This window comes from Lutra lutra, chromosome 7 (assembly GCF_902655055.1).
Source record: "Lutra lutra chromosome 7, mLutLut1.2, whole genome shotgun sequence".
In the NCBI taxonomy this organism is placed as follows: Eukaryota; Metazoa; Chordata; class Mammalia; order Carnivora; family Mustelidae; genus Lutra; species Lutra lutra.
In genome coordinates this window covers 68,864,606-68,887,701 of record NC_062284.1, presented here as the reverse complement: position 1 = coordinate 68,887,701, position 23,096 = coordinate 68,864,606, and the positions used below count along the sequence as shown (strand labels likewise).

The 23,096-nt window shown below is 39.8% G+C and overlaps 1 protein-coding gene across 10 annotated transcripts in view; it reads left to right on the top strand.

Moving 5' to 3' along the window:
- Positions 1 to 23,096, top strand: part of ATP8B4 (ATPase phospholipid transporting 8B4 (putative)) — a 290,737-nt gene that overhangs the window by 89,338 nt on the left and 178,303 nt on the right. For all 10 annotated transcript variants that reach the window (XR_007128694.1, XM_047737429.1, XM_047737432.1 and 7 more), the window contains 2 exons: positions 20,060 to 20,173; positions 22,789 to 22,887. Coding sequence is in view for 9 of the 10 variants with exons in the window: in XM_047737429.1 (XP_047593385.1) it covers positions 20,060 to 20,173; positions 22,789 to 22,887 (213 nt within the window). In the remaining variant the exon portion in view is untranslated. The remainder of the gene's footprint in view (positions 1 to 20,059; positions 20,174 to 22,788; positions 22,888 to 23,096) is intronic.

Below are 23,096 nucleotides of genomic sequence, written 5' to 3'. Positions count from 1 at the left end.
TGCTTTGTCGAAGATTAGTTGACCATAGAGTTGAGGGTCGATTTCTGGGCTCTGTATTCTGTTCCATTGATCTATGTGTCTGTTTTTGTGCCAGTACCATGCTGTCTTGATGATGACAGCTTTGTAATAGAGCTTGAAGTCCGGAATTGTGATGCCACCCACTTTGGCTTTCTTTTTCAATATTGCTTTGGCTATTCGAGGTCTTTTCTGGTTCCATATAAATTTTAGGATTATTTGTTCCATTTCTTTGAAAAAAATGGGTGGTACTTTGATAGGAATTGCATTAAATGTGTAGATTGCTTTAGGTAGCATAGACATCTTCACAATATTTATTCTTCCAATCCAGGAGCATGGAACATTTTTCCATTTCTTTGTGTCTTCCTCAATTTCTTTCATGAGTACTTTATAGTTTTCTGTGTATAGATTCTTAGTCTCTTTGGTTAGGTTTATTCCTAGGTATCTTATAGTTTTGGGTGCAATTGTAAATGGGATGGACTCCTTAATTTCTCTTTCTTCTGTCTTGTCGTTGGTGTAGAGAAATGCAACTGATTTCTGTGCATTGATTTTATATCCTGACACTTTACTGAATTCCTGTACAAGTTCTAGCAGTTTTGGAGTGGAGTCTTTTGGGTTTTCCACATATAGTATCATATCATCTGCGAAGAGTGATAGTTTGACTTCTTCTTTGCCGATTTGGATGCCTTTAATTTCCTTTTGTTGTCTGATTGCTGAGGCTAGGACTTCTAGTACTATGTTGAATAGCAGTGGTGATAACGGACATCCCTGCCGTGTTCCTGACCTTAGCGGAAAAGCTTTCAGTTTTTCTCCATTGAGAATGATATTTGCGGTGGGTTTTTCATAGATGGCTTTGATAATATTGAGGTATGTCCCCTCTATCCCTACACTTTGAGGAGTTTTGATCAGTAAGGGACGCTGTACTTTGTCAAATGCTTTTCCAGCATCTATGGAGAGTATCATATGGTTCTTGTTCTTTCTTTTATTAATGTGTTGTATCACATTGATTGATTTGCGGATGTTGAACCAGCCTTGCAGCCCTGGAATACATCCCACTTGGTCGTGGTGAATAATCCTTTTAATGTACTGTTGAATCCTATTGGCTAGTATTTTGGCGAGAATGTTTGCATCTGTGTTCATCAAGGATATTGGTCTGTAGTTCTCTTTTTTGATGGGATCCTTGTCTGGTTTTGGGATCAAGGTGATGCTGGCCTCATAAAATGAGTTTGGAAGTTTTCCTTCCATTTCTATTTTTTGGAACAGTTTCAGGAGAATAGGAATTAGTTCTTCTTTAAATGTTTGGTAGAATTCCCCCGGGAAGCCGTCTGGCCCTGGGCTTTTGTTTGTTTGGAGATTTTTGATGACTGTTTCAATCTCCTTACTGGTTATGGGTCTGTTGAGGCTTTCTATTTCTTCCGGGTTCAGTTGTGGTAGTTTATATGTCTCTAGGAATGCATCCATTTCTTCCAGATTGTCAAATTTGTTGGCGTAGAGTTGCTCATAGTATGTTCTTATAATTGTCTGTATTTCTTTGGTGTTCGTTGTGATCTCTCCTCTTTCATTCATGATTTTATTTATTTGGGTCCTTTCTCTTTTCTTTTTGATAAGTCCTGCCAGGGGTTTATCAATCTTATTAATTCTTTCAAAGAACCAGCTCCTAGTTTTGTTGATTTGTTCTATTGTTTTTTTGGTTTCTATTTCATTGATTTCTGCTCTGATCTTTATGATTTCTCTTCTCCTGCTGGGTTTAGGCTTTCTTTCTTGTTCTTTCTCCAGCTCCTTTAGGTGTCGGGTTAGGTTGTGTACCTGAGACCTTTCTTGTTTCTTGAGAATGGCTTGTACCGCTATATATTTTCCTCCCAGGACTGCCTTTGTTGTGTCCCACAGATTTTGAACCATTGTGTTTTCATTATCATTTGTTTCCATAAATTTTTTCAATTCTTCTTTAATTTCCTGGTTAACCCATTCATTCTTTAGAAGGATGCTGCTTAGTCTCCATGTATTTGGGTTCTTTCCAAATGTCCTCTTGTTATTAAGTTCTAGCTTCAGAGCATTGTGGTCTGAAAATATGCAGGGAATGATCCCAATCTTTTGATACCGGTTGACACTTGATTTAGGACCAAGAATGTGATCTATTCTGGAGAATGTTCATGTGCACTAGAGAAGAATGTGTATTCTGTTGCTTTGGGATGAAATGTTCTGAATATATCTGTGATGTCCATCTGGTCCAGTGTGTCATTTAAGGCCTTTATTTCCTTGTTGATCTTTTGCTTGGATGATCTGTCCATTTCAGTGAAGGGAGTGTTAAAATACCCTACTATTATTGTATTCTTGTCGATGTGTTTCTTTGATTTTGTTATTAATTGGTTTATATAGTTGCCTGCTCCCACGTTAGGGGCATAGATATTTAAAATTGTTAGAACTTCTTGTTGGACAGTTCCTTTGAGTATGATATAGTGTCCTTCCTCATCTCTTATTATAGTCTTTGGCTTAAAATCTAATTGATCTGCTATAAGGATTGCCACTCCTGCTTTCTTCTGATGTCCATTAGCATGGTAAATTCTTTTCCACCCCCTCACTTTAAACCTGGAGGTGTCTTCGGGTTTAAGATGAGTTTCTTGTAGGCAACATATAGATGGGTTTTGTTTTTTTATCCATTCTGATACCCTGTGACTTTTGATTGGGGCATTTAGCCCATTAACATTCAGGGTAAGTATTGAGAGATATGAATTTAGTGCCATTGTATTGCCTGTAAGGTGACTGTTATTGTATATTGTCTCTGTTTCTTTCTGATCTACTACTTTTAGGGTCTCTCTTTGCTTATAGGACCCCTTTCAATATTTCCTGTAGAGCTGGTTTGGTATTTGCAAATTCTTTCAGTTTTTGTTTGTCCTGGAAGCTTTTAATCTCTCCTTCTATTTTCAATGATAACCTAGCTGGATATAGTATTCTTGGCTGCATGTTTTTCTCATTTAGTACTCTGAATATATCATGCCAGCTCTTTCTGGCCTGCCAGGTCTCTGTGGATAAGTCTGCTGCCAATCTAATATTTTTACCATTGTACGTTACAGACTTCTTTTCCCGGGCTGCTTTCAGGATCTTCTCTTTGTCACTAAGACTTGTAAATTTTACTATTAGGTGATGCGGTGTGGACCTATTCTTATTGATCTTGAGGGGGGTTCTCTTTACCTCCTGGATTTTGATGCTTGTTCCCTTTGCCATATTAGGGAAATTCTCTCCAATAATTCTCTCCAATATACCTTCTGCTCCCCTCTTTGTTTCTTCTTCTTCTGGAATCCCAATTATTCTAATGTTGTTTCATCTTATGGTGTCACTTATCTCTCGAATTCTCCCCTCGTGGTCCAGTAGCTGTTTGTCCCTCTTTTGCTCAGCTTCTTTATTCTCTGTCACTTGGTCTTCTATATCGCTAATTCTTTCTTCTGCCTCATTTATCCTAGCAGTGAGAGCCTCCATTTTTGATTGCTCCTCATTAATAGCTTTTTTGATTTCAACTTGGTTCGATTTTAGTTCTTTTATTTCTCCAGAAAGGGCTTTTATATCTCCCGAGAGGGTTTCTCTAATATCTTCCATGCCTTTTTCGAACCCGGCTAGAACCTTAAGAATCGTCATTTTGAACTCTAGGTCTCACATATTACCAATGTCTGTATTGATTAGGTCCCTAGCCTTTGGTACTGCCTCTTGTTCTTTTTTTTGTGGTGAATTTTTCCACCTTGTCATTTTGTCCAGTAAGAGTATATGAAGGAGCAAGTAAAATACTAAAAGGGTGGCAACAACCCCAGGAAAATGTGCTTTAGCCAAATCAGAAGAGATCCCAAATTGTGAGGAGGGAGAAAGGGGATAAAAATGGGCTCAGAAAGAAAAAAAAAAAACTATTAAAAAAAGAAAGCCGATAAAAAATATAAAAAGAGGAAAAAAAAATATATATATTAGATAAACTATTTAAAAAACGTTAAAAAAGAAAACGGTAAAAGTTAAAAAAATTTAGCAGAAGAAGAGAAAAAGAAAAAAAAGTTAAAAAAGAAAAGAAAAAAAATTAAATTAACTGCAAGGCTAAAAAATCATGGGGAGAAAGCCATGAGTTCCGTGCTTTGCTTTCTTCTCCTCTGGAATTCCGCCGCTCTCCTTGGTATTGAAACTGCACTCCTTGGTAGGTGAACTTGGTCCTGGCTGGGTTTCTCGTTGATCTTCTGGGGGAGGGGCCTGTTGCAGTGATTCTCAAGCGTCTTTGCCCCAGGCGGAGTTGCACCGCCCTTACCCGGGCCCGGGCTGAGTAATCCGCTTGGGGTTGCTGAGTTTGCTTTCGGGAGCTTTTGTTCCCTGAGCGCTTTCCGTAGAGTTCTGGAAGACGGGAATGAAGATGGTGGCCTCACGGTGTCCAGCCCGGAGGAGCCGAGAGCCCGGGGCCCCACTCCTCAGTGTGCCCTCAGAGAACAGCGCCCAATGACTCCCGTCACCCTGGCCTCCGGCCGCGCTCCGAGCTGACCGAGCCTGCGACCGGTTCAAGGTAACCCCGAGCTGAGAGTCACTCCTCGGCTCTGTCTCTGTAGCCGGCTTCCCCGTTCTAATACCAGTAAGCTCCATGACACTCGGACACCCCCGATCCTTCTGCGACCCTGCGGGACCTGAGGCCGCGCTGACCCCGCCTGGGCTTCACCCCAGTTAAGCCCTCCCCCCGCGGTCTATCTTCCCGTTGCTTTGGATTCACTTCTCCGCCAGTCCTACCTTTCAGATAGTGGTTGATTCTCTGTTTCTAGAATTGCTGTTCTTCTTCTCTTCAATCTCCCGTTGGATTTGTAGGTGTTTGCAATCTTTAGATAAGCTATTTAGCTGTATCCTGCTACCTGAAGTAGTCTCAGCCTGCTACTTCTCCGCCACCTTGACTCCTCCCCAGTTCATTAGATTTTTTGAAGATTATGTGAGATGATGTATGCACAATGCTCAGCACAGTGCTGGGCCGGTGTACGGAGACAGTACATATTAACAGGTGTCATTGTATGACATAGCAACATCATTACACGAAGAGTTATACTTTCTTCATTTCACATCCAAGTCTTGGTGACACATGGGTCATACTCATTTTCTTTGATTATAACAGTTTAGTCTGGCAATTTTCAAGCTTTTTCTGAGTATGTTCCCTACTTATAAAAAGAAAACCTTCCTGTATCTTTTGGTAGATGAATGCATAAAGATGTAATGTGATGACTCAGTCATTAAAAAGAATGAAATTTTGCCATTTGTGACCTAGAGGGTATTATGTTAAGTAAGTCAGAGAAAGACCACCTATATGTGGAATCTAAAAAACAAAACAAATGAACAGACAAGAAGACAAAATCGACTCCTAAATGCAGATAACAAACTGGTGGTTGCCAGATGGAGGGTGGTGGGAGGATGAGTGAAATAGGTAAAGAAAAGTAGGAGGTGTACAAATTTTCAGTTCTAATTTGCAGAGGTAAAAAGTAAAGCATATAGGGAATATAGTCAATAATATTGTCGTAACATTGTATGGTGGCTGCAGTTACCGTGGTGAGCATTGAGTAATGTATAGAACTGTCAAATCACTGTCTTATACCTGAGACTTATTTAACATTGTATGTCAATTATACTTTAATAAAAAATCCAAATATGTTGCCCATATTAAATACCCAGCAAGAAAAAAAGAGAACTTTCCCAATATACATGTATTTACTTTACGTATTTGTATGTATGTAGTTATATAATACATATATAATACATATATATGTATAATACATAATACATACATTTGTATGTATGTAGTTAAATATAAGTATGTATACATAAATATCATGTGTATGTGTGAATATACCTAGTCAAGAAAACCTGTGCATCAAACATTAATAGCCTCAGCTTTAAATTTCTTTGTTAAAACATACGTGGAAGTTACCCTTTTTTTTTTTTTAAATAGCCTGAAGGACTGCTGTGCTTCCCCTGGAGAATAGGTGCCCAGTGGTCTCATCAGATAGTCATCTTGAGGTTGCGTGAACCCGAAATGTCAAATAAGCAGGCTTCCTAAGGGAGTCTTGGCAGGCAGCGTGCTCCTCTTTTATTGCTCACTGTTTTCTTCGTAGTACTGGTCACTTTCTTTAACTGTATGATAAGTTTATACGTTTGCTTATTCCTGCCTCTCTCCCCACAACTAAAATGCAAACTTGCTCTAGGAAGATAGAGACTTTGTCTCCTCATCTGCAGACTCACATCTGCAGTCCTGGTTCAATGATAGTGCCTGTCACATGAAAGGCCCTTGTTGTATGAATGGATGAACACTGGGGGAAATGCACCCTCTCCTCCTTACCTCCCCACAAGTGCTTTTGTTCACGTTGTGGAGCACAGGCTTGGGAGAACCTTATGCAGATGGTGGTGGTGGGAACAATGATGTTTATTGGTGGCTCTCTGTAAAGCCTCTTCTGTGGTTCCGCCCTCACTCAGCAGTGGTCATAGAGGAACGCGCTATCATCTTGCCATGCCCCACAGCCCTGAATGCTGTACACTCTTCCTGGGCACCATTTGACTAATACAGAGGAGATGTGGTTCTGCCTGGTGTCAGGCGCCAGACACCCAATCTCCAGGCTTATTTGCCCCATACGTGAATTCTTTTGGTACGTTTGCATAAAACATGGCTGTTTCACATATTTCCTGAGCAGTGCAAATGCCTTTAGGCCACTTCCTTTTTTTTATGCAAGTGTTCTGTGGATGCCGTCTCTTTTTGGGTTTTATTTTATGGTTTAGAGTTAATTTCTCTTTAAGAGTCAGGACTATTTCTCTTTCTGAAATCCATGTTGTACCATATATCTGTCTCCTCTAATGGCAAGACTATTAGGCTCTTTCCCCCCCTCAAGCTCCTGACAGTTACTTTTTATAGCCGTCATGACAAAAATGTTTCATCAAATGTGGGAGGGAAGATCTTGTGAGAGTGTGGAAACTGTGGTACTCATTGCGAAAGCTCCTGGGGTTTGGCCTGTGGGATCACAGACGTAGGTAATGTCCCCGGACAACCACCAGATGCATTTAGGCTTGGCCTTCTATGACTCATTCTTTAAGGCAAATATAGAGATGAAAGTACACTACTGTATAAAAATGTAAATTGATCTTGTATGTATTAATGTTTTTATCTGCTATTTTGTTGATTGGGAGTAAAAGAAAAACTGAAATTGACTTAGACAACAAAATAAATGAACAAATCATATAATTGAGAAGTCTAGAAATAGGGCTAGCCTCAGGAGAGGCTTGGTCTAGTTTCTTTCTCTGCATTTTCCAGTCCTGAATCTTCAGTGTAGAATTTATTTTTAACAGCTTCCCCACTCATGGTCCCAGGATGCTGTCAGTGATCCCTAGGGCTACTTGTTTCCAGGTTGGAATCCAGTAGGAAAGAGAAAGCCAATATCTCCAGCAAATTCCCAGAATTGACATGGGTCATATGCTAATCCCTGAACTCAAAATTTTAATCAGGAAGATGGGCCATATAGTTGGCTCAAACTCATCTGGGTCTGACTCTGGAGTTATAGATGAGAAATGAATTCATCCAGACCACAAGACTAGGTAATTTGGAGCACTGTTAGCTGAGGGGGAGGGGAAAATAGTCAAATGTCTGTTACACCTAGCATTAAAATAAGACTGGATTTGTAGTGCTAAGTTTGGTTTTTGATACTTATTTTTTATGGCTGATGTGTCTCACACTCTCCAAATATTAGGCTTAGTTTCCATTTCTGGTTGTGGTGTCCATCAGTGTTTCTGGCTTTCTACCTTTTGGGCACATGGTGACTCTTTCTGATCAGTGAGTTGTGAGCATTTGGGCTGACGCATTGACTTATATGTACGAAACAGAGCATTCTCTTTCCCTTTGGAAATGCAGTTGGAAGTATCTGAGATGGTGACTGGTCCATTGTGAGTAACAATGGTGAACAGAGTCTTCCTGGTGGCTGATGTTGAATAAGTAGCATGAGCAAGAAATAAGCCTTTATTATTTTAAGCCATGAAGATTCTGGAGTTGTTACTGTGGCATACCCGGTTTATTCTGCCTAGTACATTGAATTTTCTAAATCCATTTGGATTATTTGGAGATTGCTCAGAAAAATCTTATATTTATGTGATTCTTTCACCATAAAAATCAACTCAAAAATGCTTTCACATATGTGGTCTCGTTTTATCTCCACAGTAGTCCCATAAATATGTAGGTGAGAAGTATTAGTAACTCTGTCTTTCCCATGGAAGAATTGAGGTAAACTCCCCAAATGCTCAGTTTACTCATTTAGCAATGTTTGTTATTTTTCTATTTGCTTCATTTTCTTAAGCAATACGATTACACAATAAAATCTCATTATAAAAAATAATGCCTCTCATTTTGCTAATATCTAGTTTGATGTTCCACCTTTGAAGAACTTCTCATTTTTACTTTATTCTTTTCCTGTAATAAATACTTAATGTTAAGACGTAAAGGACTTTGGCCACTGCTGCTTCTGTTGGAAAGCTAAACTAAAGGAGGAGTTATCTGTACTATTTACTTGTGTTGAACTTTGTCAAGGACCAAGAGAGTCACTCTTGGAGGGGTATTGAAAGATAACACAGGAAAACTGTAATCATACCACAGGCAATAGATAAGCAGAGCTCCTACAGAGGGGGTTGACTCAAGAGGAAAATGTAGATACATGGTATTATTTTCCTTGGTAAGAAAATGGCAGCAGGCCAAAAATTCAGAGTGGAGGAGAGAGCAGGGCTTGATTGATCTGAAAACAGAAGAGAGAATTGCCTGGCTCTGAATTGGCAAAGAACACTGCTGAAAAGAGTGGGCTCTGGAAGCAGAGTACCTGGGTTCAAATCGTGGTACCACCACTTACCAGCTGTATAACCTTGCTTAAATTACTTAATCTCTCTAAATCTGGGATTCCTCTTCTATGAGGAATAAGGTAATAGTACCTATTTCATAAGGATATTATGAGGATAAAAAGAGCTATGAACTGTAAATCTCTTAGAATAGTACACATGGGAAGAGCTTGATAAATATCAGTTGCCATTATATTATTATTATTATTATTATTCATTGTCAACCTTTCTGTCACCGCCCGTTCCAAGCCACCCATCATCTGTCACCTGGACTAATTAAAAAACCTTGGGGCGCCTGGGTGGCTCAGTGGGTTGGGCCGCTGCCTTCAGCTCAGGTCATGATCTCAGGGTCCTGGGATCGAGTCCCGCATTGGGCTCTCTGCTCTGCAGGGAACCTGCTTCCCTTCTTCTCTCTCTGCCTGCCTCTCTGCCTACTTGTGATCTCCGTCTGTCAAACAAATAAATAAAATCTTAAAAACAAAACAAAACAAAAACCTTCTCATTGGTCTTCTCTCATCTGTTTTGTGTCATTTCCAACTTGTTCTCCACACCCTGTAGCTAGGGTAATCTTCTGAAGTTAGAATCTCAACAAGTTGCTTCTTTGCTTATAACTTTTCAGTAATTCCCTCTTCACTTAGGTTTTTAGTCTTTATGATAAAGTCCAAAATTCTTAGTGGATTCCAAGGAACTACTCTATCTAGCCTCAGTCTGTGCTGACCTCTTGTACAGCCTCATAGCCCCTTTTGTAAACTCCCAAGTGAGCCATCTTCTGCCTACCTTGGTACCTTTGTATGAATATATTTTAGAGGAGCATTGCTTTCTTCTCATCCTGATGTTGTCTTCCTGATGGAGGGATCTCTACTGGGGTGACACTTCTCTTACCACCCCTTTACTTAACTTTGTAGTGAAGTTATTTGTTTTGATGGGTCAGTCTTGGAGGGATGTCTGGGCCTCAGCAGCTCAGCTCTGCCCTCTTCCTCTTGGAAGTAAGCTTCCTCTAGGGAATGCATATTCTCTGATGCTCCTCTAGGGGTAGACCCCTTTCACACTGCATGGGAGGTTCCCCTGCTCCAGAATGGCCTATGGCCGCATGGTTAATCTACCACATTGTGGGACCGTTTAACGGGTCCACCTGGCTAACAAATGAAAGCCATGACTTCCAGCCTGATTTCCTTTAGCACTAAAGGTGCTATATGGATTCTCCAGATGTACTCCTTTCTCCTTGTTCTCCTTTTCCTTCTCCTCTTCCTCAATTCTTTTGAATAGGGGTGTTTCTAGTGGTTCATGGTGGAAAAGTCATGCTGAAGGGATAGAGGTGAAAATCTTCTGTGCTGTATTATGGAATGAACTGTACTAAATTTGACTGTAAGCCAATAGGTGGTTCAGTGTAATGACAGAATATTTAAGGTCTTACCTATACTCACATCCTTGGATAAGGCCGTGGAAATAGAAACACTTTTTCCTTTCAATTAAAAAAGACAGGTAAATGGCACTCCAGGAGGGGGAGCCCTCGTTCTTTGTTCCCAGGCATAGCTATGAGGGTTTGCATCATCTGTGATCAAGTCACAACAGAGCCAGAACATCACAATCATTGTTATATGTTAAGTTAAATAGGAGAAAATTGTCACAGACCTGTGACTATTATCACTTTGTCCTGCTCAATTGTCTTTTCACCTATGTGGGATTCAGTTTTGTAGGAGAGTTTCTTTATGATTCCATTCATGGTTTTGAGCTTCCCAGCAGATGTTCCATCTGTCCTTTTGCAAGATACAGGCTTAACCTCATTTTAAGTTTCAACTTAGAAGAAAATATAAAACAAGAATATGTGATTTTTTTTTTAGTTAACTGCTTTTTCTCCTTAGCTTTTCTCCTCCCTACTATTTTCTCCAATCCCTTCATCAGAAATATGTTTCATCATTGACAGTTCTCACAGCCTTCCTTTTAGCCCAGACCTTGAGTAGATAGCTCACTGCAAAATACTCCTCCTCATCAGCTTATAGAACAGTTTTAAGTACATTACTATGTATCAGACCAGCTAAGCTGGGAAATTTTTCTTGACACCTCTCTTACTGTGCCACAGCTTGTTGCACAGAGCTAGACACAATGATTTCTGGTAAATGTTTAAAATAGCTATTTAAGGGGCACTTGGGTGGCTCAGTCAGTTAAGTGACTGACCCTTGATTTTGGCTCAGGTCATGATCATGGGCTTGTGAGACGGAGCCCTGTGTCAGGCTCTGTGCTGGGCATGGAGTCTACTGGAGATTCTTCTTCTCCCTCTTCCTCTATACTTTCCCCAATCCCTGACCACCATTGCTCATGCTTTCTCTGTCTCTTAAAAAAAAAAAAAAAGGCTATTTTAGTAGGTGCTCATTTTCTTTAATAACAGTAACAATGATTGCTGGAAGCGTAGTTTCACTTAAACTAAGTCACATCGACTAACCTCAGTTTTAAAATATGAGTGGGTGGAAAACCTCTGGGCATATTGATTCAGAATTTCAGAGAGACTTATCACCCCAGATTTTGCTATCTTTGTAGATAAGATGGAGTTAAGTCTCGTGGGAGTATAGTTAGGTGCATTTATAAATGGTTAAATTCAACCGAACATATTTTGTATAAACAACTGAAAAGATGTTAATCTCTGCAGAGGTCTCTAGTAGTTTGCCAATGAACATCTCCTACCAGTTCAAAATGCTCATGCCCATGGGGATACTGGGGAGGGGTAAAGAGGGAGAGAGAATCTTAAGCAGGCTTTATGCCCAGTATGGAGCCCCATACGGGGCTCAGTCTCATAACCCTGAGATCATGACCTGAGCTGAAATTAAGAGCCAGACACTCCACTGACTGAGCCCCATGGGGGCCCCTGCTTGCATCTCTTAATAGCCACCTTAGATTCCATTCGATGTGTAGTTGGGGTCAGCATATTCAAGCCTCAGCACAGTCTTTGTAGTTTTAGGCTTTTGCTGGAAAATCAGCTTAGTCTGCCCACCATATCTACTCTGCTTCCTGTCATAACATTGTTTCCTGGGACATAAAGAGAATCTGCCTTTCCTATACTGTGTCACTTTGTGGGGTTGGTACTTACCACACTTCTTGCAGAAAGTCCGGTGGTTTTAGAAATGTTCACCATGGGGGCACCTGGGTGGCTCAGTGGGTTAAAGGCTCAGCCTCGGCTCAGGTCATGATCCTAGGGTCCTGGGATCAAGCCCCGCATTGGGCTCTTTGCTCCGCAGGGAGACTGTTTCCTCCTCTTTCTGCCTACCTCTCTGCTTACTTGTGATCTCTGTCTGTCAAATAAATAAAATCTTTAAAAAAAAAAAGAAATGTTCACCATGTTCAGCACTAAAGATGCTGTGTGGATGTACTCCTTTCTCCTTGTTCTTTTCCTCCTTCCTTCTCTCCAAGAGTACCATCAGCATAGAAAGCTATTTTTTTAATTAAAAAAATTTTTTTTGGTCTTTAGTCATATCCTTTGTAATGTATTAGTCTACAGCTTTGGAAGAATATATAAAAGGCACATGTTTGAAAATTTTTTTTTAATTTTATTTTTTATAAACATATATTTTTATCCCCAGGGGAACAGGTCTGTGAATAGCCAGGTTTACACACTTCACAGCACTCACTATAGTAATACCCTCCCCAATCTCCCCAATGTCCATAATCCCACCCCCCCTCTCTCAACTCCCCTCCCCCCCTCTCTCAACCCCCCTCCCCCCATCAACCCTCAGTTTGTTTTGTGAGATTAAGAGTCACTTATGTTTTGTCTCCCTCCCAATCCCATCTTGTTTCTTTTACTCTTCTCCTACCCCCTTAACCCCCCATGTTGCATCTCCTCTCCCTCATATCAGGGAGATCATATGATAGTTGTCTTTCTCCAATTGACTTATTTCGCTAAGCATGATACCCTCTAGTTCCATCCACGTCGTCGCAAATGGCAAGATTTCATTTCTTTTGATGGCTGCATAGTATTCCGTTGTGTATATATACCACATCTTCTTTATCCATTCGTCTGTAGATGGACATCTAGGTTCTTTCCATAGTTTGGCTATTGTAGACATTGCTGCTATAAACATTCGGGTGCACGTGCCCCTTCGGATCACTACATTTGTATCTTTAGGGTAAATACCCAGCAGTGCAATTGCTGGGTCATAGGGTAGTTCTATTTTCAACATTTTGAGGAACCTCCATGCTGTTTTCCAGAGTGGTTGCACCAGCTTGCATTCCCACCAACAGTGTAGGAGGGTTCTCCTTTCTCCGCATCCTCGCCAGCATCTGTCATTTCCTGACTTGTTCATTTTAGCCATTCTGACTGGTGTGAGGTGATATCTCATGGTGGTTTTGATTTGTATTTCCCTGAAACCCGAGTGATATGGAGCACTTTTTCATGTGTCTGTTGGCCATCTGGATGTCTTCTTTGCAGAAATGTCTGTTCATGTCCTCTGCCCATTTCTTGATTGGATTATTTGTTCTTTGGGTGTTGAGTTTGCTAAGTTCTTTATAGATTTTGGACACTAGCCCTTTATCTGATATGTCATTTGCAAATATCTTCTCCCATTCTGTCAGTTGTCTTTTGGTTTTGTTCACTGTTTCCTTTGCTGTGCAAAAGCTTTTGATCTTGATGAAATCCCAATAGTTCATTTTTGCCCTTGCATCCTTGCCTTTGGTGATGTTCCTAGGAAGATGTTGCTGCGGCTGAGGTCGAAGAGGTTGCTGCCTGTGTTCTCCTCAAGGATTTTGATGGATTCCTTTCTCACATTGAGATCCTTCATCCATTTTGAGTCTCTTTTCGTGTGTGGTGTAAGGAAATGATCCAATTTCATTTTTCTGCATGTGGCTGTCCAATTTTCCCAACACCATTTGTTGAAGAGGCTGTCTTTTTTCCATTGGACATTCTTTCCTGCTTTGTCGAAGATTAGTTGACCATAGAGTTGAGGGTCGATTTCTGGGCTCTGTATTCTGTTCCATTGATCTATGTGTCTGTTTTTGTGCCAGTACCATGCTGTCTTGATGATGACAGCTTTGTAATAGAGCTTGAAGTCCGGAATTGTGATGCCACCCACTTTGGCTTTCTTTTTCAATATTGCTTTGGCTATTCGAGGTCTTTTCTGGTTCCATATAAATTTTAGGATTATTTGTTCCATTTCTTTGAAAAAAATGGGTGGTACTTTGATAGGAATTGCATTAAATGTGTAGATTGCTTTAGGTAGCATAGACATCTTCACAATATTTATTCTTCCAATCCAGGAGCATGGAACATTTTTCCATTTCTTTGTGTCTTCCTCAATTTCTTTCATGAGTACTTTATAGTTTTCTGTGTATAGATTCTTAGTCTCTTTGGTTAGGTTTATTCCTAGGTATCTTATAGTTTTGGGTGCAATTGTAAATGGGATGGACTCCTTAATTTCTCTTTCTTCTGTCTTGTCGTTGGTGTAGAGAAATGCAACTGATTTCTGTGCATTGATTTTATATCCTGACACTTTACTGAATTCCTGTACAAGTTCTAGCAGTTTTGGAGTGGAGTCTTTTGGGTTTTCCACATATAGTATCATATCATCTGCGAAGAGTGATAGTTTGACTTCTTCTTTGCCGATTTGGATGCCTTTAATTTCCTTTTGTTGTCTGATTGCTGAGGCTAGGACTTCTAGTACTATGTTGAATAGCAGTGGTGATAACGGACATCCCTGCCGTGTTCCTGACCTTAGCGGAAAAGCTTTCAGTTTTTCTCCATTGAGAATGATATTTGCGGTGGGTTTTTCATAGATGGCTTTGATAATATTGAGGTATGTCCCCTCTATCCCTACACTTTGAGGAGTTTTGATCAGTAAGGGACGCTGTACTTTGTCAAATGCTTTTCCAGCATCTATGGAGAGTATCATATGGTTCTTGTTCTTTCTTTTATTAATGTGTTGTATCACATTGATTGATTTGCGGATGTTGAACCAGCCTTGCAGCCCTGGAATACATCCCACTTGGTCGTGGTGAATAATCCTTTTAATGTACTGTTGAATCCTATTGGCTAGTATTTTGGCGAGAATGTTTGCATCTGTGTTCATCAAGGATATTGGTCTGTAGTTCTCTTTTTTGATGGGATCCTTGTCTGGTTTTGGGATCAAGGTGATGCTGGCCTCATAAAATGAGTTTGGAAGTTTTCCTTCCATTTCTATTTTTTGGAACAGTTTCAGGAGAATAGGAATTAGTTCTTCTTTAAATGTTTGGTAGAATTCCCCCGGGAAGCCGTCTGGCCCTGGGCTTTTGTTTGTTTGGAGATTTTTGATGACTGTTTCAATCTCCTTACTGGTTATGGGTCTGTTGAGGCTTTCTATTTCTTCCGGGTTCAGTTGTGGCAGTTTATATGTCTCTAGGAATGCATCCATTTCTTCCAGATTGTCAAATTTCTTGGTGTAGAGTTGCTCATAGTATGTTTTTATAATTGTCTGTATTTCTTTGGTGTTCGTTGTGATCTCTCCTCTTTCATTCATGATTTTATTTATTTGGGTCCTTTCTCTTTTCTTTTTGATAAGTCCTGCCAGGGGTTTATCAATCTTATTAATTCTTTCAAAGAACCAGCTCCTAGTTTTGTTGATTTGTTCTATTGTTTTTTTGGTTTCTATTTCATTGATTTCTGCTCTGATCTTTATGATTTCTCTTCTCCTGCTAGGTTTAGGGTTTCTTTCTTGTTCTTTCTCCAGCTCTTTTAGGTGTATGGTTAGGTTGTGTACCTGAGACCTTTCTTGTTTCTTTCTTTCTTTTTTTTTTTTAATTTATTTGACAGACAAATCACAAGTAGGCAGAGAGGCGGGCAGAGAGAGAGAGAGGAGGAGGAGGCAGGCTCCCTGCTGAGCAGAGAGCCTGATGCGGGACCTGATCCCAGGACCCTGGGATCATGACCTGAGCCGAAGGCAGAGGATTTAACCACTGAGCCACCCAGGCACCCCAGTACTTCTTTCTTGTTTCTTGAGAAAGGCTTGTACTGGTATATATTCTCCTCTCAGGACTGCATTTGTTGTGTCCCACAGATTCTGAACCGTTGTGTTTTCATTATCATTTGTTTCCATAAATTTTTTCAATTCTTCTTTAATTTCCTGGTTGACCCATTCATTCTTTAGAAGGATGCTGTTTAGTCTCCATGTATTTGGGTTCTTTCCAAATGTCCTCTTGTGATTGAGTTCTAGCTTCAGAGCATTGTGGTCTGAAAATATGCAGGGAATGATTCCAGTCTTTTGATAACAGTTGAGACCTGATTTAGGACCGAGAATGTGATCTATTCTGGAGAATGTTCCGTGTGCACTAGAGAAGAATGTGTATTCTGTTGCTTTGGGATGAAATGTTCTGAATATATCTGTGATGTCCATCTGGTCCAGTGTGTCATTTAAGGCCTTTATTTCCTTGTTGATCTTCTGCTTGGATGATCTGTCCATTTCAGTGAGGGGAGTGTTAAAGTCCCCTACTATTATTGTATTATTGTTGATGTGTTTCTTTGATTTTGTTATTAATTGGTTTATATAGTTGGCTGCTCCCACGTTAGGGGCATAGATATTTAAAATTGTTAGATCTTCTTGTTGGACAGTTCCTTTGAGTATGATATAGTGTCCTTCCTCATCTCATTATAGTCTTTGGCTTAAAATCTAATTGATCTGCTATAAGGATTGCCACTCCTGCTTTCTTCTGATGTCCATTAGCATGGTAAATTCTTTTCCACCCCCTCACTTTAAACCTGGAGGTGTCTTCGGGTTTAAGATGAGTTTCTTGTAGGCAACATACAGATGTGTTTTGTTTTTTTATCCATTCTGATACCCTGTGACTTTTGATTGGGGCATTTAGCCCATTAACATTCAGGGTAAGTATTGAGAGATATGAATTTAGTGCCATTGTATTGCCTGTAAGGTGACTGTTATTGTATATTGTCTCTGTTTCTTTCTGATCTACTACTTTTAGGGTCTCTCTTTGCTTATAGGACCCCTTTCAATATTTCCTGTAGAGCTGGTTTGGTATTTGCAAATTCTTTCAGTTTTTGTTTGTCCTGGAAGCTTTTAATCTCTCCTTCTATTTTCAATGATAGCCTAGCTAGATATAGTATTTTTGGCTGCATGTTTTTCTCGTTTAGTACTCTGAATATATCATGCCAGCTCTTTCTGGCCTGCCAGGTCTCTGTGGATAAGTCTGCTGCCAATCTAATATTTTTACCATTGTATGTTACAGACTTCTTTTCCCGGGCTGCTTTCAGGATCTTCTCTTTGTCACTAAGACTTGTCAATTTTACTATTAGGTGACAGGGTGTGGACCTATTCTTGTTGATTTTGAGGGGGGGGTTCTCTGAACCTCTTGGATTTTGATGCTTGTTCCCTTTGCCATATTGGGGAAATTCTCTCCAATAATTCTCTCCAATATACCTTCTGCTCCCCTCTGTTTCCTCTTCCTCTGGAATCCTAATTATTCTAATGTTGTTTCGTCTTATGGTGTCACTTATCTCTCGAATTCTCCCCTCGTGATCCAGTAGCTGTTTGTCCCTCTTTTGCTCAGCTTCTTTATTCTCTGTCATTTGGTCTTCTATATCGCTAATTCTTTCTTCTGCCTCATTTATTTAAGCCGTCAGAGCCTCCATTTTTGTTTGCACCTCATTAATAGCTTTTTTGATTTCAACTTGGTTCGATTTTAGTTCTTTTATTTTCCAGAATGGGCTTTTATATATCCCGAGTGGGTTTCTCTAATATCTTCCATGCCTTTTTCAAGCCCGGCTAGAACCTTGAGAATCGTCATTCTGAACTCTAGATCTGACATATTACCAATGTCTGTATTGATTAGGTCCCTAGCCTTTGGTACTGCCTCTTGTTCTTTTTTTTGTGGTGAATTTTTCCGCCTTGTCATTTTGTCCAGATAAGAGTAGATGAAGGAGCAAGTAAAATACTAAAAGGGTGGCACAACCCCAGGAAAATATGCTTTAGCCAAATCAGAAGAGATCCCAAATCGTGAGGGGGGAGAAAGGGGATAAAAAGAGGTTCAGAAAGAAAAAGAAAGAAAGAAAGAAAGAAAGAAAGAAACAATTAAAAAAGAGAACCAATAAAGAAAAAATATAAAAAGGAAACAAAAAAATATATATATATTTTATAAACTAGTTAAAAAACGTTAAAAAAGAAAAGGGTAAAAGTTAAAAAAATTTAGCAGAAGAAGAAAAATAAATTGAAAAAGAAAAAAAAATAAATTAACTGCAAGGCTAAAAAATCATGGGGAGAAAGCCATGAGTTCCGTGCTTTGCTTTCTCCTCCTCTGGAATTCTGCTGCTCTCCTTGGTATTGAAACTGCACTCCTTGGTAGGTGAACTTGGTCCTGGCTGGGTTTCTTGTTGATCTTCTGGGGGAGGGGCCTGTTGTAGTGATTCTCAAGGTTTTTACCCCAGGCGGAGTTGCACTGCCCTTATCAGGGGCCGGTCTGAGTAATCCGCTCGGGTTTGCTTTCGTTCCCTGAGCGCTTTCCGTCGTCAAGTTCCAGAGGGCGGGAATGAAGATGGCGGCCTCCCAGTCTCCGGCCCGGAGGAGCCGAGAGCCCGGGGCCCCACTCCTCAGTGCGCCCTCAGAGAACAGCGCCCAATGACTCCCGTCACCCTGGCCTCCGGCCGCGCTCCGAGCTGACCGAGCCTGCGACCGGTTCAAGGTAACCCTGAGCTTAGAGCTCACTCCTCGGCTCTGTCTCTGTAGCCGGCTTCCCTGTTCTAATACCTGTAAACTCTGTGACACTCAGATACCCCCGATCCTTCTGTGACCCTGTGGGACCTGAGGCCACGCTGACCCTGCATGGGCTTCACCCTGGTTAAGCCTGGAGTGATGTCCCTCAGCGGAACAGACTTTTAAAAGTCCTGATTTTGTGCTCCGTTGCTCCGCCGCTCGCCGGGAGCCGGCCCCTCCCCCCGCAGTCTATCTTCCCATCGCTTTGGATTCACTTCTCCGCCAGTCCTACCTTTCAGAAAGTGGTTGATTTTCTGTTTCTAGAGTTGTTGTTCTTCTTCTCTTCGATCTCCTGTTGGATTTGTAGGTGTTTGCAATCTTTAGATAAGCTATCTAGCTGACCTCCTGCTACCTGAAGTAGTCTCAGCCTGCTACTTCTCCGCCATCTTGACCGAGACACCTTGAAATTTTTTGATGGCAGAAAATATTGTATAATTTAAGATGGTATATTCAAAAATTGTTTTCAATAGGTTGGTACAGTAGAAATATATGAAAGACCTTGTACATAAGTATTTTAAAAAAGCAACCTATAAGTATTTAGGAAGGGGAAACCTGATTTCATAGTGATTTATGAAGAGATGATCTAGAGATTTTTAGTTCATCCAAATTCTGTGAATAAACAGTGAGATACAATCGCCAAAATGCTGATGAAATTTTAAGGTATGTTAATACAATAGTCCAGAACATAGAACATTGAAGTCTCTACTCTATGTGGGCTGGCTGACTCAGATCTTCAATATGTGTATGGTTCTGTGCAGCATGTTTTAAGAGAGATACAGAGAGGTTGGGATAAATCTAAAAGAAACTGATCAGGAAGAGATTTCTGTTAAATAAGTCATGGAGTGGCTGAGGGGTTTGAGAATGCCTGGATCAGAATAGAGATTTTGGGAAGTCCTGTGGGGGTCTTCAAATATTTGAAGATTTCCAACATATGAAGTGCTTAGACTTGGTGTAGGTGACCATGGGGATGGAAATTGGCACATGGTAAAAAGTTACAGGGAAGCAGATTTGGGTTTTTCATAATAGACCTTTCTAGCAATTCCAAATCTGAAATAGAAATAGGCTGGTTTGTGAGGTGGTCAGTTTTCCATCACAGAAGACTTTCAAAGACAAGCCTAGGATCCCCTTGTCAAAGTTATCTAAAGGGTAGGAAGGTGGACCAGGTAATCCCTGAAGTTTCTTCCAACCTCAGTCACAGCATAAACTCAGTGTCTGCATACAGGTATTGTACTTGATACATTTTTAAGTCATGGATGATTTTATGGCACTGGCCAGTAATTTCACCTATATCAGGAGAGTGTCATCTTTGGGAAAAATGAAGACCTTGAGCCAAGAGAACTTAACATTTTCTACATAATTGATTTATCTGTCTTGTTCTGGCAAAAATCATGTTTAGCCTTGTAAGTTTTAGAGCTGTTCTGATAATGAGCAATACCTTGCCCCAATCTAACATGATGGTATTTCTTTTTCAGGATAATCGTATCCACACATCCAAATACAACATTCTTACCTTCTTGCCAATTAATTTATTTGAACAGTTCCAAAGAGTGGCAAATGCCTATTTCCTTTTCCTTCTGATATTACAGGTAATGTTTAGATTGTTCCTCTTCATCATCTGTTTGTTAAAAGTATTTATATAATTTGAAAAAGTATGCTAATTCACTCAGCTGGGTGTTCTTGATTAGATAAAACCATTCTTATCAGATTTTGACTGTTACTTTTGCTGTTTCTTTTCACAAATGTGGGAGGGCTAGTAAGGGGTAAAAACTAGTACATTCATCATTTTAAACACTGAGGTCATTTTAAAATGCAGCTATGCACTTTATCTGAACCAAACCAGAGCCTAATAATTACTCTCCATAGCCTCCCTCTTTTCTTTATCTCCTTCTCACATCAACAGTGTGGGTGTTGCCAGAGTTGAGGTAGTGTAGCTGAGTGGTAGTTAGTGGAACCTAATTGGGCAAATTTCATTTGTTTCTAAGAACAATGACATCTTTTCTATATGTAACAAATGATGTATGCTCTCTCTTCACTGTAGAGTGACCTTTTTTTACAGTTTTTGGTGGTTAATTGGTAGTTAATAAACTTTCTTTTTTCTCCCATCTGACTAAAATATGAGCTTAAATGAAATTTCAGCTTTTACTGATATTTTAGGGAATAAAATGCATAAATCAACGAATATACATAAACAGTTCATGAGAGCTGTTTATTTACCTAATATTTATTTTATAGTAAAAAAAATCAGACCAAAATGGTACATTCATAATGCGCAGGGCGCTGTGTTAATTTTAGAAGGTTAAAAAGATGGATTAGATGTGAACAATCCAGATTAATAAATATTTGTATTAAGAAGCTTTTGGTTGTAAGTGGCAGAAACCTAAATTTGTTAAAGCAAAAAGGAATATATTTAGGATTATATCATTTCATATATGACTGGATTAATGGGCAAACTGTTTTGATAGGATGTGACTTCTCTTTCCTCCATGTTGGCCTTAATTGGGCAGGCCCAATCTACCTGGTGGCCCCTGAAAGCTTTAGACCTTTATTCTCCTGCTTCATCTCCAACATTAAAGAGAGAGAGATAGAGGGATTAAAAAAAAAAGAGAATGAGTCTTTTTTTTTTTAATTGGTTGTTCCAGCAAGTCTTGTGATTAGCTCTCACTGGACCATGCTGAGTTACATCCCTATTCATTAATCATGGTGGCTCAAGAATTTGTAACAGTAGTTGTCTTGACCTAGATCACAGGCCAAAGTGTGGAGCCAGAGTGGAACGAATCTGCTAACATTGTATGTACTGACAGTAGAAGGGGTGAGATAATTTCCCAAGGTATACTCAAGAAGAAATGGATGCTAAACAGGCAAAACAAAACCAAACAACAACAACAAAACCTCCACAGTTGATGTATACCTTACAATTTATTGAAAAGACTTTGGAATCCAAGATCTTTTTCCTTCTTCCCCTTATGAATTTTTGTTTCTTTATATAACTCTTTACATCATTCTAGAATTTTGAGCTCATTTCTTTAATGGCTTTCTTATGTATAGTCAAAGGCTCTTGTTCACAGAATTTTATATCTGGAAGGAGACTTTGGGATGGTTTGGTGCAGGCTCCTTTCTTCTGTTTATTAAGAAATGAGACCCAAAAAGGATAAGTAATGTGTAAAACTTTTACCACGAGTCAATGATAGAACTAGGACTAGAATCCAGCTTTCCTGCCACTCAGGCCAATGTTTTTATTGGTACCTCAGAGGCTTTTAAGTTTTTTTTTTTTTTTAAGATTTTATTTATTTATTTGACAGACAGATCACAAGTAGGCAGAGAGGCAGGCAGAGAGAAAGGAAGGGAAGCAGGCTCCCCGCTGAGCAGAGAGCCCGATGTGGGGCTCGATCCCAGGACCCTGGGATCATGACCTGAGCCGAAGGCAGCGGCTTTAACCCACTGAGCCACCCAGGCGCCCCAAGTTTTTTTTTTTTTTAAACTTTATGGAAGCTATTGTATAAGATTGATTTAGTTTAGAGCTGTTTTTGATGGTGCCTGATCTCCACGTACTGACCACATCCACCCCACTCTTTCCTACCTGATGGCTCTGAAGCAGCTCCGTATCAAAGCCCATTTGAAAACCACCTTTCTAAGAGAGTCCTGTCAACTTTCATTATGTCTCATGCAGGTAGTTTTGGAGTCAAATAGATCTAAGTTTCAAATTTTAGCAGTGTGTGTTCTTGACCTAGCAGGGTGACCTCTCAGGTACTTATTTACAAAATGGGAAAATGATATCTAGGGCTGCAGCATTTCCCGACTCTAGGGCACTATTCACAATGTATTCTGTGTTGTGCACTGGGGGTGCTATTTACATGGAATACAAATCCTTTGGGTGTGTGCAAAAGAGATCTGGTACAGAATCTAACTCAATGAACTTTCTGAGGGTCAAATGACATAAAATATGGAAAGTACTTGGCACAATCTTTGGTATAAAGTATATACTCAAAGAAACTCTCTTTTAGAATTGGTAAGAAGTTAGTAAAATTGTTAAAAGTTGAGATGAGAAGCAGAGAAAAGACAAGTGACATATGTCCTGGGAAGTTATTCTGCATTTGTATAAATAACAATATAATCCCATTACTTTCTGTGAGTCTTATGACAAAATTTGGCAGATATATTTCCTAACTTAAAAGCCCTAAACTATTTGAAATGTTTGTTTTAGCTGATTCCAGAAATCTCCTCCTTGACCTGGTTTACCACCATTGTGCCTTTGGTCCTGGTGATAACTATGACAGCTGTCAAAGATGCCACAGATGACTATGTGAGTATTTGCTTTTGAGCATTTTTGAGGTCTCAATTTCAATTGTGACCTCTCAAAGATAAAAAATTGGGATCCATTTGGAATTTTTGAATGGAGCTCTTTTGATCAGTATTAAATAAAACTCCTTTGCTATTTCTTTAGTGACTAATACAGATTTCATAGAACCAGAGCCTGTTTATGTTAAAAGCAAGAGGGCTTGAATAATTAGA